Source organism: Chrysemys picta, chromosome 1 (genome assembly GCF_011386835.1).
Source record: "Chrysemys picta bellii isolate R12L10 chromosome 1, ASM1138683v2, whole genome shotgun sequence".
Taxonomy (NCBI): Eukaryota; Metazoa; Chordata; order Testudines; family Emydidae; genus Chrysemys; species Chrysemys picta.
Genome location: NC_088791.1, coordinates 140,308,616 through 140,326,033, shown reverse-complemented (window position 1 = coordinate 140,326,033; position 17,418 = coordinate 140,308,616). Strand labels below are relative to the sequence as shown.

General features: G+C 47.0%; 1 protein-coding gene across 4 annotated transcripts in view; it reads left to right on the top strand.

Annotated features, from left to right (window-relative positions):
- The window catches only part of YBX3 (Y-box binding protein 3), a 66,920-nt gene that overhangs the window by 28,548 nt on the left and 20,954 nt on the right, over window positions 1-17,418 (top strand). For 2 of the 4 annotated variants that reach the window (XM_005295749.4, XM_024110158.3), the window contains 4 exons: window positions 1,472-1,566; window positions 4,007-4,178; window positions 5,292-5,392; window positions 7,730-8,277. In XM_005295749.4, the coding sequence (XP_005295806.2) occupies window positions 1,472-1,566; window positions 4,007-4,178; window positions 5,292-5,357 (333 nt within the window). In that variant the 3' untranslated portion in view covers window positions 5,358-5,392; window positions 7,730-8,277. Of the gene's footprint in view, window positions 1-1,471; window positions 1,567-4,006; window positions 4,179-5,291; window positions 5,393-7,729; window positions 8,278-17,418 lie in introns of those variants that run through there. The other 2 variants (XM_065572083.1, XM_065572090.1) reach the window with 1 other exon arrangement.

Sequence of the window (17,418 nt, the reverse complement as noted above, 5' to 3'; positions counted from 1 at the left end):
TGCTTTGTGCAGCTGGCAGCCCCCCAACCCTCCCCCCCACGTCTCCTGCCTGCCTGCTCCCCCCACCTCCTGCCCAAGGCAATCAGCTGTCTTGCAGAGTTCAGGAGGCTGGGGAGAAGAGCGAGGATGCAGCGTGCAGCCACCCCCTCCTTCCTCTGCCTCCTGCCCGCAGCAGTCAGCTGGTTTGCAGTGTTCAGGAGGGAGGGGGGAGGCTGCGTGCCACGTTCTCGCTCTGTTTCCCCCCTCTCCCCCAAGCCTCCTGTACGCCACAAACCAGCTCATTGCCGCACGCGGGAGGCGGGGGAGCAGGGGGAAGGCGCTGATCTGTGTTGGAGTAGATCGAAATGTGTACTGCATGAGTTGGATTGATATAGATTGCCCTAGACTGACTTGGAGGAATTATTTTATGTTGAAAGCCCAGTCCTGCAAACCCTCCATAATATGTATTGGCTTTACTTCGTTGGGTGGCAAGAGATACAGTTTGGATTGGGTTTGGAATAGTTTAGACTGGGTAGGATTGGATAATATTGGCATATCTTGCAACAGTCTTTGTCACAATGGACATTCCCTTCAGGTGACTTAACAGAGCTAGAGAGTGGCTTTCAACCAAGAGAGGTTCAACACAGAGATACCTAGGGTCCCAAAAGTGTTTAGTAGTAGCATCTTTCCACCAATAGCTTTCTTCCCATAGTGTATCTCTTCTTGCGATGAATAATACAAGAGCACATGGTGCCCTGGATTGGGGCACTCACAAGCATGTGTCCGAAAGATTTTTGGTAAGGTTTCTGCCTCTTTCTGGAGCAGTGAATAGGCATCCTCAGGTGGCTTTTCTACCATCTGTTTCCTTTGAGGAAGGAGAGGGGCATTGCTGGCTCGTGTATTTCGAGTTTTCTTCATGGTCAGAAGGCTCTTACTCTGACAAAGTTGTTGTTCCTTCTTTGATACATAGGAATTGCCATACAGACCATTGGTCCATCTGCCCTGATATCTTGCTCCTGACAGTTCTGCTCGTTGGTCCATATAGTCAAGTATACTGCCTCAAATATTAGATGTTCCTTCAATTCCAAAAAAGGAAAAACCCCTGTAATGTACTTGGCTAATTGTATAATGCTTTGAAAGCTTCTTTTCCCCTGCAACTGATTATTTTGTACCTTGAAGTATGAGTTTTCCGTTCCTTTAATGGACAAAGTTGTTATACAGTCTTTTTTTTTTTTTTAATCTAGCCATATTTCTTGACTGATGCCCTGCAGCAGTGAGTTCCACTGATCAGCCGTTTGCAGCATGAACATACATTGCCTTTGATTTGTTCTAAATTTACTGGTGGTTTAATTTTACCATGTTCCCTTTTGTTCTCATATCATGTCCTGTGATCAGAAGAGGAAGAACTAGCTGGCTTTCACTCCAGCCGTCTGTAGTTTAGAAATCCTCCGTCAGCTGCCCATACATCCATAATCCTTTTGTTTGGTTTTAGGGTGGTGATGGAGAAATCAAGGATGGGGTCCCAGAAGGAGCACAGCTTCATCAGCAAATCCATCGGAATCCCTCCTATCGCGCACGCTATCGCAGGTATGTACCATACACCCTCTTCTATCCAAACTGTCACTGGATTAAAGCAGTCACAATGCCTATATAGTACCTAATAACATTTTGGTACAGAGTCCCCAGAACTCAAAATACTTTACAAAGATTTGTATGTAAAAAGCATTCTCACCATTTTACAGAGGGGAAGCTGAAAGAGGGGTGATGGGACTTGCCTGTGTGTGTGTGTAACTAGGGTATGTGATTTTTCTGTCCTCTTTCCTAGTCTCTGGTGTCTCAACAATTGGCAACATTCTAAAATTTGTCACACATTACCTGTTCTCCTGTATGTCTACACTGCACCAAAAAAACCCCAACCAACAACCCAACACAGCAGCAAATCTCAGGCTTGAGCCCGGGTTCTGAGACCCTCCACCTGTGCTCCACCAGAGCTGGAACAACTACACTTGCTCTTTTTAGCCCTGTAGTGTGAGCTCCACAAGCCTGAGTCAGTTGATTTGGGCTCTAAAATTTGCTGCTGTGGGTTTTTTTGCAGTGTAGACAGACTATTTGAGTCTTACCCTTCAAGATCTATAAGGACAGTTAGAGTCCTGATTTTAATCAGGGCATTGCAATTACTCTGTAGTATCCTGCTGTTCGGACACTTTCTGCAGGGACTTGGGAGTTGGCTAGGTGTGAGGGAGGACCTCAAGCTTAAGGACTTGTTTGCATGGGGAAATAACTATTCCACAACAGTTTCCTTGTGTGTACACTTATTCTGCACTGAGGCCATAGCTACACTCGAAACTTCAAAGTGGCAGCTCTGGGGCACTGTTTACACTGGCACTTTACAGCGCTGTAACTTGCTGCGCTCAGGGGGGTATTTTTTCACACCACTGAGCGAGACAGTTGCAGTGCTGTAAAGCGCCAGTGTAGCCAAGCCCTGAGTGCCTTCATGTTGTTTAGCTTAATCCACTTCCAAGTCTTAAATTAAATCCATTTGGGAAAGTGGATTAAACTAAACTGAACAAAGGCTCTCTTACTGTGGAATAAGAGTCTGGAATAGCTGTTGTGCTTTAAATTCAAACTTCAGCTTATTCCACAGTGTCTTCTCTGTATAGAACAGCCCTAAATTTGTTGAATGCTCAGGATAACTGACTGGGGGCAGGGGTAAAGGAGGGTTATTCTTGCCATTCCTGTCAGAAAATGTGGTGCTTTTAAAAGGGGAGGAACTCATCAGACTGCTTTTGGGAGGTGTTAGGGAACTTCTCACTCCCCTCCCAAAGAACAAAATGACTGTTTAGATGACTGGGATAAAAATAACACAGTGACAGGTCAGGTGGATTTCACATGAGCACTGGTGCCTTCCAACAGCAAGTTCATGGACTCTTTTTGGGTAACATGGTTTTCCATATTCCACAGGCAATATAGGATTGTTCCCTTCACTCAGCAGGAAATCCTCCAGTCCTAGTGTTAAATGATTCTCAGTGGAGCTTCCACCACATCGGTTGAGGAGATCTGAGTCCTCTTTGGCTTCATAAGTAGAACTGGTGCAACAAACAGGTTTAGGTAAAATCAGGACTTGCCTAATTTTCATCCAAGGCTTGAACCTGGAAACCACCAAACTTTTTAAGACTTGGCCCCACTTCTAATGAACTAAGCCCCTCCAATTTGAAAGGACCATTCAGATGCTTGTCCTGGATGTGTCTCATTCATCCCACAAAGAGGGCATGAATGGTGAGTGTGAGATAAGAGGCCCTGAACTGCATTCATCTGGAGTAGGGTCAGATCTTTTGCTCAGCTGTAATGACTCCGCATTCTTCACACAGACTCAGCATAAATCACACTTACTCTGTTAGAACTGGGACTAGAATCATTGTCCTTTAGTGCCAAAATACAAGCCTTGAACACCTTGACTAATAATAAGTCCCATATCCTCTCTGTGCGCTCCTCCGATGGGGATGACATCACTCACTCCTATATTTGAAGCCAGAGTAATTACATACTGTTTTCTGTGTGAGATCAGTTTGCAGGATTTTGCCCTGCTGTAAATCCAGAGTGATTGAGGCTTTGCTGTTAAACCTCTATTTTTGGAAAGCTGTATTGGCCCCTAGTTCCTATGGTGATGGTCAGGATGGCTTAAGCCATGTAACTAATGGAAACTGGGTGGTGGGCAGTACATTTTTTGGTCACTGTTTTCAATTGTATTGGCTTGACACTCTCCAAAAGTGTTCTTGTAGGGTAGGAAAGGAAGCCTACAAGGGGTTGGGGTGGGTATCTTCTTGTTTGTTGCTGCAGGGAGATGGATTGGATGAATTCATGGGTCTGCACCATCTCTGATTCACAGCCGAATCCAGTTAAAGTTTGGTCTGATAGAGTTCAAAGGGAACTTGCTTGAGATGGCTCTTATCACCTGGGGAGGTTCTACTGGTAGCAATTATTGGTTTTTTTTTAAATACCTATTTTCTCTGTATCTCCCCCTGTTCAGGGGACCCCCACGTCCACGCCCTGCACCAGTGGTCGGAGAGGCTGAAAACAAGGAGAACCAGCACGAGGCTAATGCTATGAGCCAGCAGCCATCCCGTCGTGGATACCGGCGCCCATACAATTATCGGCGCCGACCCCGCCCGCCCAATGCTGCATCCCAAGATGGCAATGAGGTGAGAGCATCCCTGGCAATGGGGAGAGGTATATTGAGTTCTGGGACTGGTGCTACCAACATGTACACCTAAGACAGCTCTGTAGCTATTAGCTTCCCTCACCTGCTGCCCATGTGCCTAATCCTGTGTTGAAAGGCTTGGGCAGGAGATGTCATAGTTCGGTGTTGAGGCTGCCAAAACTGGTGCTAGATGTGAGGGTGGTTGTATTTGATATAATCACCTGTCCTACTAGAAACTTGCTCAAGAACCAACAACTCATTTCACACAGGATGGTAAACAGCCATGAGATGGGAATAACTGTTGGCCATTCCTGAACTGGAACCAGTGTCCTGAGGTGATGGAACTTCATTGCCTTTCCCCACTCCCTCTGAGCCATCCATCTCTCTTCGAACAGGGTCTAGTTGCGGAGTCCAGCAAGAAGCTTAGCGATGAAAGGCTCTGAGTCTCATTCCCCAAACCACATGAGACAGCTGATCTCACTCCATGCTGGAGCTGAATTGGAAGTAGTGTGCTAAAAGCAAAACTCTACTATGGTCAATGTTTGAGGATTCATTTTTCTTGGGATTTCCAAGCCTCAATTACTGATACTCAGGGGTGAAAGTGAGCTGGTACGGGCCGGTACTCTGTATCGGTAAGAACCCGCACTGGCCCACACCCATCCCAGTGCTTTCAGGATGGTCCTTTGGCATGGCAGCGCTGTAACGTTGCTAGGCCCCCGCCACGGCAAAGGACCCTGCAGCGCTTTAACCCCTGTCCCTTCCCCCCGGCCCCCAGCCGAAGGGAGCAATTGCCCTGGGGCCAGCGATTTAAAAGGGCCCAGGGCTCCGGACACTGCTGCCGCTACCACAGCAGTGGCGGCTGGAGCCCCAGAACCTTTAAATCAACACGGAGCCCCAATCAGCGTGTGACAGGCGGCCTGGAAGTGGTGGCTGGGAGATGCTGACTCCCCAGCCCCACCCCTTCTGCCCGAGGCCCTGCCCCTTCCGGGGGGCCAGAGCCACCCTGTCCCATACCGGTAAGCGTCCTCAATTAGTTTCACCCCTGCTGATACTAACATTGAATAGAGGAAGGGGATGGAAATCATCACTTTGCCATTCAACTTTGTTTTTTCAGACCAAGGTGGCCGAAACACCTGCTGAGAACCCTGCTCCAGTGACCGAGCAGAGCAGTGCTGAATAATATCCGGCTCCCGAGGCACCTTTACCATCCCTCAGGTAAGGAATATAGGAAAATCCAGAATTTGAGTGAAATTTTCTCCTTCGCTCCATGGCGTGGTAACCAACCGGTCGATCGCGATTGGCTGGTCGATCCTAGAGGATCTCCCGGTCAATCGTGCTCTCCGGCGGGGCTGCGGCTAAGACAGGCTCCCTGCCCGCCCCAGCGCCACGCCGCTCCCGGAAGCAGCCAGTGTGGCCCTGAGGGCGGGGTGGCAGTGGTCTTCCTGTGCATGCTGCTCCTGCCAGTAAGCACTGCCCCTGCAGCCCCCATTGGCCGGGAACAGGGAGCTGTTGCCAATGGGAGCTGCAGGGGCGGTGCTTGCAGAGAGGGGCAGCACATGGAAGCCATGTGCTGCCCGCCCCTTCCCCAAGGGCCACAGGGGCGCGCTGGCCCCTTTCAGGAGCGGCGTGGGGCTGGGGCAGGCAGGGAGCCTGCCTTAGCGGCAACCACGCTCCACCACCAACCAGGAGCTGCCGGAGGTAAGTGCTACCTGGCGGGAGGCAGCACCCCAACCCTGAGCCCCCTCCTGGAGCCAGCATCCCAAACCCCCTCCTGCACCAACCCCCTGCTCCAGCCCTGACCCCCCTCCCAGAGCTAGCACCCTGAACCTCTCTTGCACCCCAACACTCTGCCCCAGCCCAGAGCCCCCTCCTGCATCCAAACTCCTTCCCAGAGCCCACACCCTCTCCTGCACCCCAACCCCCTGTCCCAGGCTCAGCCCAGAGCCTCCTCCCACACTGCAAACCCTTCGGCCCCAACCCAGAGCCCGCACCCCCTCCCTAACCCTCTACCCCAGCCTGGTGAAAGTGAGTGAGGGTGGAGGAGAGTGAATGACGGGGGGAAGGGGAGGCAGGGAGGAGAGGATGGAGTGAGTGGGGCAAGGCTAAGGGGAAGGGGCAGGGCCTTGGGGAAGGGACGAGGTAGATGGGTTGCCCTTAAATTCAAAAAGTGATCTTGGGCGTAAAAAGGTTGGAGACCACTGCTCTATGGCCTAGTAATTGGCAAGCCACTACCATCTTAATTTCCCCTTTGCGCAGTGACAGGGCTCTCTATCTCCAGGACAGGCTCACAAAAGTTACCTGGCAATATCCTCTCAGACACTGCAGCTAGAGGGAGTTGGGTTTATTTGATGGCAGCCATGGAACCTTGGGATGCTGGCCCCACAATTCTATTCCATAGCACAGAAATGATTCTGAAATCTTCCGCAGTTCCCTTTGCTGTGTGTGCAGAGTCCCCTGCCCCAATCCCAGAGGCATTTCCAGGTGGAGATTTCCTTTTCTTGACACTTGAAGTCCAACCTACTCACCCTTATTTTTCCATTTATTTTCCCTCCTAAAAATTATTTTTCTCTGTTTTGGGATCTGCCCCCATGCTCCCATCCAACCCACACTTCAGCTAGGACTCAGGTGTGGGTGGAAGACCAGACATTAGGAATAGAGGTGAGGAACATGGCTGCAAGAGAGATTTCATCCCAGAATAGAATCTATCCGGAGCAATCCTGAAGATTTTTCTCAGGGCTCAGCCTTGGGGCCAAATGAAAGCCTGGCATAACTCCATTGATATCAAAGGAATTGCATCCGAGATGGATTAGGTCCCCTGATATTTAAAGGCCTGTGTACCATAATTGGATAACATGAGGCCATGCTTTTCTTCCTGTCCATACAAGAAATATCAAACTGTTTTATGATTGTATTGAGATACACACTGTTCCAGTTTTCCATCAGACAGTTTTTAGGCGATATGAATATAACAGACTCAACAGTATCTTTGTAACTAGGTCATGAGATGTCAGTGGTATTTGTGTCTGTACTTGCTACACTGCCTCACTGTTTGTGTTGGTGGATTTTGGGAATATCTGTCACATAGCACCTCAGCAGGGGGCAGAGTGCCTGGCGGACATGCACATAGAGCAGCACCAGCAGCTTGGAATGCAGGATGGCCACCTACTCAAAGATCTTGGAGGAAGGTGGAGCAACCAACTGGTTATACAAGCGTTGTTGGGAAGTGGGGGTCCTGTCTACATTGCAAAATAAGTGAGATTTAACTGGTTACAAGTAGACAATCATGTGCCAGACACGGTCACTGAGAAGGGAAGCACACTGTGACTGGTCATAGCTACTAACAGTGTTGTACAAGGATAAAAGTTGTGCTTAGAGCCAACAATCTTACTTTTTATTTGTATTTATTTATGTTGTTTTATACCACATTCCTTACTGTTGTAGCTACAAACTTAGTTAAAAGTTAGTGCAGACAGGGCCTAGGAGTTAATGGAGGGGGGAGTATTTGAGGAATTAAATAAAGAAATCACTTGTTTAATTTGACCTTTTCTACAGGTGTCCTAAAGTGTAATTACAAAAATAACACCAAAGAAAGATCCAAGCAATAAAATGAAAACAAGTGACAAAAACAATGAAGATTTGAAACATCGGAACTTAAGAGAAATAAAAAATATACCAGCAGCCGAGATCCAGGGAACGCCTGCAACAGATGCATAGAGAGAGAGAGTGAGAGTCAGAGCGACCTCCCCAGCTTCCATGGCAACTGCGGGGTTTTTTAAAATTACACCATTTCGCTATTATATATATATTTTTTTCCCCTCCAGTTTTTCTTTTGGTACCAAACTAAGAAAAGAGAAAGTGGGGGGGAAAACCCCAACCAAAGAAATGAAATTTTAAGTCAAAAGCTTTTTTTATTGGACGCTGGTGCTAAAACCTCCCAGGTGTGATGAGGGATTTTTTGTTTGTTTTTGTGCCAGTCCTGCTTAATTTCAGGACACGGGGAGGAAAAATTTCTGCTTTCCTTTGTAACATCTATACGAAAATGTGCAGTGTGGGTGACGTTCCTCACAAATAAAAGTGATTTAACTTCCAAAAAAACAAAACCAAATGAAAGGTAGAAGTGTCTCTTCCATGTTTACTTTTTAAAACAGCCTGAACTACTAACTTTGATCTTTCAGCACTTAGATAGCAAAATGATAGCTGCTGTTATGAATACACTGGATTTGTATGCAGTGCCCAAAAGCATGCTGGACACTACAGAAAAATTCAGACATGCTTGTGTTGTGTCAACTTTGTGCCAACACAGCCAGTGTATAGTGGTCACAAAGCAGCTGTAATATCCCCTCCCTGGGATTACCCTCCTGCTGTCACAACCAAACTGTGTATCCCCTTCTTTGAGTGATTGCACATTCCACCCTTGTGTGCATGTGCTCCACCTGCAGTTGCTGGAAATTTTTCCCCTCAGTGGTACCCATCAGGGCAGTTCAAGTGCCCTCTGCTGCATGCCACTGTATGCTGGTATAAAGGGTCCAACCTTCCCCGAGCCTCCTCAGTTGCTTCTTACTGCCTGTGACAGTCATTGGAATTACTTGGCATGTCTTGGTAAATGCTTTGTGTATTTTGTTGAACATTTAGAATAGTTTTCTGGTTTTCTAGTAGATTAGTACTTAGAGCGTAGGTAGTATTAGTTTCTTTTTCGGTCCCTGGTTTGGGATTTCAATTTCTCTGTGCAGAGGGATGCTTAAGTCACCAGACTTCACACCCTGCATCGCTTGTGTTAGGTCAATGACTGTGTGCAACCCACACTCAAGCTGCTTAAAGTGTTTAGGGGAAGCTCATATTCTGGATCATTACCTCAAGTCAAGGGGAAAAGCCTGTTCTTACAGTGGTCTCTCTCTGCACAGATGTATCCACCTAGACCTATTTGCAACCAAAGCCAACAGGAAATGCCATCATTGTTGCTTCCTACAAGGTCACAGTCCTAGTTCTCTGAGGCTTTCCTTCTACCCTGATCGAACAAGCTCGGCTACACTTTTTCTCTGATCACACTCCTACACAGAGTGTTGGTAAAGATCAAATGGGACCATGTTCTCGGGTTATACTAATGGCCCCAGCAGCACTAATTCTCCACTCTACTGCATCTGTCAGTGGCGGTTCCAGTTTTGCTTCCATTGGACCCAGACTTAAGCTCCCCAAATCACAGTCAGCTGCTCCACCTGAAGCTGCAGGTGCTTCATTTAACAGCTTGGAAGCTCCATGGGTAAATCCTAAGGAGGAGTCTTGTTAAATAGTAGAAAGCCCTTCACCAGGTCTACTTACGTGTCAAAGTGGCAACGTTTTTCCCTCTGGTCTCGTTAATCTGGAGTTTCATCAATGCAGTCCTCAATCTTGCATATCCTGGACTATTACACCTACAACAGCAATGGTTGGCAATTATTGCTTTCAAGGTCCACTTGGCAGCAGTATCCGCTTTCCATCCTCATGGACAACAGTTTATGTATTTTTTCTAACAATCTGACAGTCAGATTTTTGAAGGGCCTGGAAAAGTTGTACCTTTAGCTAAGGGAACCTGTCTCCCCTCGTCTCCCCTCCCCTCCCCCTGGGACTTGATCTTAGTTTAGTCAGGGTTCATGGGCCCTCCATTTTGAACCTCTAGCCACATGTTCCTTGCTGTATCTATCACTAAAGTTGGCTTTCTTAGTAGCCATCACTTTGGTCAGGAGGGTTGCTGAGCTGCATGTTGTGACATCCAAACTGCCTTATAAGGATAAAATATATTTCTGCTCTCATCTGAGATTCGATTCTAATGTGGTATCTAATTTTCATATCATATTTACCTACATTTTACCCAAAACCACATGTCAATAGAGAGGTGCAACACTAACACACCCTAATGTTAGAAAAGCTTTGGCATTCTAGGTAGATGGGACTAAACAGGTCCATTTGTCAATCCAACTATTTGTGGTCACTACAAAGCATGAGTAGGATGGACATGTGAAATACATCTTGAACAACAATGGTTACATAACATTAGTAATCATTTTTTACCACAGGAGCTCCTGGTTCAAGGGCCATGCTGTGTGAGTGGGAGGGGGAAACCAGGATACCTATTCTATCAGGCTTTGGCTTCAGTCAGACATTAAGGCATAAATTTACAAGTTCGCTGTCACTCGGGAGAGGGTCTTACAACTGCAACGGTCCCTGAAACAAGCCTCCATTCCACCGCAGCAAGATAGATCCTGTGGTGCTAACAGAACCTCTTTATTTGAAATCAGTATAAGATTCCTGACTGTAATGGCCTGGGAGAGGAAAGTTCTCATTCTTGTAGGGGTTGGTGGTTGAACTTTATCAGCATGTGCTGATCCTGCTGCTAATGCTCCCAAAAGAGCTGCCTGATCACTGTCTGCCTGCAGCCAAGCTCAGCCACATTCCCACCCAGTGCCTGTCCTAATTGCCTGACTCCTCTCTTGCAAGTGCCATGACTCCACTCCTAGTGGCCAGTCTCCTCCAGAATGTTGAATACTTCTTGAACCACCCCGTCCCTCTAACTGTACCACTTTACACTTTCCTGCCTGTTTAACTGGCAAGTGCTCCACCTACTCCACCCCCCCACACACACATATATTAAACCATACGTCTACCTGCTTCCACATGCACACCTTCCTTTTGCTAGCTGCAGACCTTACCATTTCCCTTCTATAGAATGCTGCAAATAGATGAGTTTAAAGGGTTAAAGTCTTAGATGTGCAGATGGCATATGTATGTGCAGCAGGGAGCATTGTGGGGGGTGGTTGTCCATGTCTCCTTTTCTGGTTTCCTTGCTGTTACTGGTGCCCTGTATTCTGCAGGCAGCTTAATAATTAAAAATCATATCCATTTCTGTGGGGACCCACTTCTTTGGTTTACCCACCTCCCAGCACACATTTGCGATACAGTAAGATGCAGGGTATCAGATGGGAGAGCTGAGATCCAAGGCATCTTGCTTCCAGCTGCAGTGCAGGTAAGTTAGGGTATTTTATATTTTCTCTGTCCCACTTGCTCCTTCTGTCACTTCTTGTGTGTGAATGTGATGGAACCTAAATTGGAACTGAAAAGCCAGCTGCCCTCTGGTGATTGCAATGGAAATTCCCTGTTCACTTTTGGGATTAGTTATTAAGTCTCATGTTGAGACACCCTAAAAAGGAAAATTGCAAGCTCAGTGCAGGGAAGAGCTGGAGCTCTTGTTTCATTCTTCCCATAGCTTTCCCGGTTCACCACAGTCCTGCCCTGTAGCACTTAATGCTGTTCAATTATATTAGAACACCCACTTCTTCGAGAGATGTCCCTATGGGTGCTCCACTTCAGGTGTTGGTGTGTCCCTGCGCCTTCGTTCAGAGATTTTTACAGCAGTACTCGTATCGGTCACGCACACGCAGAGCCTGCCCTCCCGCTCTTGAGTGTACCTTAATAGTACACATGCGCAACCGGTCTCCTCAGTTCCTTCTCTACCGTCCCGGCCTGAGATGGAGCTCAGCAGACTCATTAGAGACTTTCTCTCCCTTTGTTACAATTACCTTTCTAATTAGTTAGTTTGGTACCAGTAGTACTTAGTTACCACTTTTCTATCTTTTTCTCTCTTAAAAAAAAAAAATTTTTTTTTCTTCATTCCTGTCAGCGGCAGCTGCTTCCAACATGCCTGGCTCCCCAGGCTTTAAAAGTGCTGCTCTACTTGCAGTGATGCCATCCCTCTGTCAGATGGCCATTCAAAATGCATACAATGTTTGGGGGAGCCCCACATCCCCCAAAAATTTGCCCACTGCAGCAAGCTTAAATCTAGGGCACGGTAGAACAGGGAGCTGAAAATAAAACTGCTCCTCCTTCAAAAATCCTAGGGTCAGCTTCAGACCCTGGTGCCGACTCCGGCTCCGCTGCATGCCACAGGCGGCCACCCCACACACACACACCTCAAAGAAGGACAAACAAACTTCAAAAAAACAACACCTTCTCTCACCCGCAAAGGGAACTTCGTGTGAGACTTCCCTGGGCAGGTCTACAGCCTCCCTCCCGGCGCTTCTCCAGATGAGCACTTTTGATGCTCCGGGCTCTTCCGGCATCACACAAAACCAGCTTGTGGCTGCGGCGGTACTGCAAAGCTCTGGTGCCAAGGCTTCAGGCTTCCAGTTGCCTGCCTCTCATATGGCACCATTCGGCACGGCAACATAAGCGGTGCCGACATGCCTGACCGGCCCCCCCACAGGCTGCTATTGCTTTCCCGGCACCCGCTGAGCTGGCCGGCAGTGAAACAATGCTAGACACCGGTGCAGAGGAACTTTTCGTCACAGCAAGTTTCTCTTGCACAGCCCTCACCTCACAAAGGAGCTCCAACACTGCAATTTATAGTCAAGGGACCTGCTGGTATCACCTATCCTGCAGTCACTCCTACTTAATGCCTACTTCTCTCCAAATGCTCAGTCAGGGTCTGGACAGCCTTCCTCCAGTGATGAGGAAGCTGGACTGCAGGGGGAATTTTTACCATATGACATCTCCCACCCTCAGACCCCAATCACTAGAGGTCATGGAAAATTACCTCGTCCTACTTTCAGGGTCCTGCCCCATGGTGTGTAAACCCCTGGATGGCACCACCTATGCTCTTCCCACCACAGTGGCAATATTGGTCCCCATGGGCATCTTATCCTCGAGACAACACTCGCTATGCCATCTCAACCAGATGCGACACCTGCCCGGCACCGCTAGCTGATGAACCTGCAACTGATGTAAGGCACCAGGCAGCATCATCACAACTACAGGATCAGTTACAACCTGCCTCAAACTCAGTAGACCCAGTTGTTACGCCTGATGAAGCCTTATTTCCTCCTCCCCTGACATCTTCGGATGGCTTCTCAAAATTTCAATACCTTTTCAAAAGAGTTGCCAGTGAGTTAAGAATTAACTTGGAGGAGGTTCCTGAACAGTAGCATGAGTTAACGGACACCCTGCAGCCCTCTTCTGCCCTTTTGGAACCTGCTAAGGCCATCTGGCAGACTCCCGCTACAAGCCTAACTACCTGTAAAGGAGAGGACCGCAAGTACTTCATCCCTTCAAGGACTCTGAATTCCTTTTCACTCATCCAGCGCCAAACTCGCTGGTGGTAGACACAGTCAACCAAAAGACCAAACACCAGTTTCCCCGCTCCACCCCATCTGACAAGGACATTCCGGAAGAAAAGAAACAACAAATCACAGCTCTAGTTTCCGAGGGACAAATCATCTCACATACCTCTCTTCAAGCGGCCCTCAATGCAGCCAACGCTGCAGCAAGATGCACTGCTACAGCAGTGGTCATGAGCCAAGGTTCATAGCTCTCCTCCTCTTCTTTTCCTCGAGAGGTCCAGAATACCATTGAAGATCTTCCCTTTGATGGCAACAAACTCTTTGCCTCAACGACGAACGACATTCATTGAATAAAGTAAGACTCAAGGGCAACTCTCCAGTCTCTAGGAATTCAAACTCCTACGACCAGAAGGTGACAATATAGATCTCAACCTTACCAGTGTCCATGCTACCCCACATATACCCAGCAATTCCATAGATCACATGAGCAACAACAACAGCAACGCCAGAGACCAAGATACCAGTGTTGCTGTCCGAATTCCTCGGCAGCGTCTCAACCCCCTCTGACTAATAAGCAAATTTGAAGCCTTGGTCAAGGGTTTAGAAAACAGTGTTCCCACTTCAGCGCTTACACCGCATGTCCCTATTTTTGGACACCACCTACGACCATTCTCCCATCAATGGCAAAACATTACCACCGACAAGTGGGTTTATAGAGGTCGTCACAATTGGCTATTCCATCCCTTTCCTATCCTTGCCTTCTACCCACCCACCCTCCCCGCCCCTCTTCAGGGACCCCTCTCACAAGCAACTGCTCCTCCAAGAAGTACAACATCTCCTTCTATTGGGAGCAGGGGAACTCGTGCCCGAACAACACATAGGGAAGCAGTTTTATTTCCATTATTTCTTAACAGAAAAGAAAACCGGGGGATGGCAACGGATCCTCGACCTCAGGCGGCTCAACAAATTTATCAAAAAGCAAAAGTTCAAAAGGGTTACCTCACCACCGTAACCCCAGTGCTGGAGCAGGGCGATTGGTTTTCAGCCCTCAACCTACAGGATGCCTATTTTCATGTGACTATACATCCGGCCCACAGACGCTTCCTTTGTTTTACCCTCGTCTCAACACATTTTCAATACAGGGTGCTACCCTTCGGCCTATCCACCGCCTCTCGTGTTTTTTCCAAGCTCCTAGCCATAGTCACTGCCTACCTCAGGAAACAAGGGGTCATAATATTTCTTTACCTCGATGATTGTCTCCTCAAAGCCTCAACGCTCGACGAAGCGCTTCGATTCATGCAGCTCACTGTCACTTGCTTCCTATCCCTTGGCCTTCGGATAAACAAAAACAAATCCACATTATCTCCTACCCAGCACCTGGAGTTCATAGGAGCGACCGCTTCAACACCATAAAACTATTTGCCACGAAACTTTGCAATAGTCCTCAGGTCATCTCTTGAGACTGTCTACAACTATTAGGTCATATGGCTTCATGCACTTTTGTGTTAAAAATTGCATGACTATACATGAGGTGCTTCCACGCTTGGTTGGCCACAGTTTACAGACTGAATGTACATGCTCTAAACAAGCCTCTATCCATACCTTTCAGAGTCAAAGATTCTCTCCTATGGTGGACAGTTCCCTCCAACCTCTGCTCAGGAGTCCCCTTTCTCCAGGATGCTCCATCCCTAATAATGATTATCGATGCATCCCTCACAGGGCACACATGTCTCACCACACAGCCCAGGGGCTATAGTCTTCAACTAAAACCTCCCTACACCTAAACGTCCTAGAACTTCGAGCCATATGCAACGCCCCACATGCACACAAATACCCAAAGAATATGCACAAAAATACCTCTGCACGCAGGAAAACCCTTCCAGAAACAGCCACAAACATTCACATATATACATAACTTTAGTTTTGAAAGAGTGAAACTTTTATCCAAATGACAAATCAAAAGCTTAGGGAAGAGTTTCTGATCTAGTTTGAGGGAGCGAACAGGAGTGTCTAATGTGAGTTTTGCAAGGGAGTTTAGAAGGGGAATGGGAGGGGGAGCTAGATACACTTAACATTCTTTAAACTTAAAGTAAAAAACAAAACCTCTAAAAAGGAACGAGCTGCAGGAGTAAAAAGAGAATGCAGGCAGAAGTCCAGCAACAGAGTAGGGGCTATCCAGTTTATTGAACCCAATGCAGCATGTATGATTACCTTCCCTATGGGCAGGTGGTGTATGTGTGTGTTCAGTTCAAGGAGCTCCTGGCCCTCAGAGACCGTGTATGGACTTTTGAGACCAGAGAGGCTGAACTGGAGGAGCTGAGGGAGACAGAGAGAGACATAGATGAGACTTTCCAGGACACAGTAGAATGGTCCCACTCCAGGTCTGACAGCCTCTGTGCTATTGAGGAGATTGAAAGTCTCAGGGAAGGACAACATCCAACTGGAGCAGAGGGAAACGATCCCATAGTTGGGACCCTCCTTCCAGATGATGATGTGGTATCCTCTCACACTGAAGATACCTCTTCAAGGGAGGGAACACCGGTTATTGGGAAGAGATAGGTAATAGTTATGGGGGATTTGATCATTAGAAACATAGCTGGGTGTGTGACTATTGGGAGAACCACATGGTGACTTGCCTGCCTGGTGCAAAGGTTGTGGATCTCTTGAGACCTCTAGATAGACTTATGTGTACTGCTGGGGAGCAGCCGATGGTCGTGGTACATGTAGGTACTAATGACATAGAGAAGGATAGGAGAGAGTTCCTGGAGGCCAAATTTAGGCTGCTAGGTAAGAGATTGACGTCCAGGACCTGCATGGTAGCATTCTCTGAAATGCTTTTAGTTCTACACGCAGGGCCAGTTAGACAGGCAGAACTGCAGGGTCTCAATGCACGGATGAGCGATGGTCTAGGGAGCAGAGGTTTAGATTTATTAAGAACTGGGGAAATTTTTGGGAAAGGGGGAGCCTATACAGGAAGGATGGGCTCCACCTAAACCAAAATGGAACCAGATTGCTGGCATTTAACATTAAAAAGGTTGTAGAGTAGTTTTTAAACTAAGGGCTGGGGGAAAGCCGACAGGTGCAGAGGAGCATGTGGTTCAGACAGAGACATCCCTTAGAGGAGGATCTATTAATGGACACTCTCTATGTCCTAGTAAGGAGGAGAGGAGGAAGATGATAAAGTACGGGTAGGATCTGATGAGAAACAGTCAAATGAAAAAGAGTCCCATTCAATTATATCATGACAGCTAAAAAGTGAAAAGTTTTTAAAGTGCTTATATACCAATTTTAGGAGTCTAAATAATAAGATGGGTGAACTAAAGTGCCTCATATTAAATGAGGATATTGACATAGTAGGCATCACAGAAACTTGGTGAAATGAGGATAATCAACAGGGCAAAGTAATACCAGAGTACAAAATATATCGGAAGGACAGAACAGGTTGTGCTAGTGGGGGAGTGGCACTATATGTGAAAGAAAGCATAGAAACAAATGAAGTAAAAAACTTAAATGAACCAAACTGTACCATAGAATCTCTATGGATAGAAAGTCCATGTTCTAATAATAAGAATATAGCTGTAGAGAGATATTACAGATCACCTCATCAGGATGGTGATAGTCACTGTAAAATGCTCAAGAAAGCTATAAATATTAATGGGGGATTTCAACTATTCCCATATTGACTGGGTACATGTCACCTCAGGACAGGATGCAGAGATAAAGTTTCTTGACACCTTAAATGACTGCTTCTTGGAGCAGCTGGTCCTGGAACCCACCAGAGGAGAAGCAATTCTTGATTTAGTCCTAAGTGGAGCATAGGATTTGGTCCAAGAGGTGAATATAGCTAGACCGCTTGGTAATAGTGACCGTAATATAATTTAAATGCAACATCCCTGTGATGGGGAAAACATCACAGCAGCCCAACACTGTAGCATTTAATTTCAGAAATGGGAATTACACAAAAATGAGGAAGTTATTTAAACAGAAATTAAAAGGTACAGCGCCAAAAGTGAAATCACTGCAAGCTGCATGGAAACTTTTTAAAGACACCACAATAGAGGCTCAACTTAAATGTATACCCCAAATTAAAAAAACATAGAGAACCTAAAAAGTGCCACCGTGGCTAAACAACAAAGTAAAAGAAGCAGTGAGAGA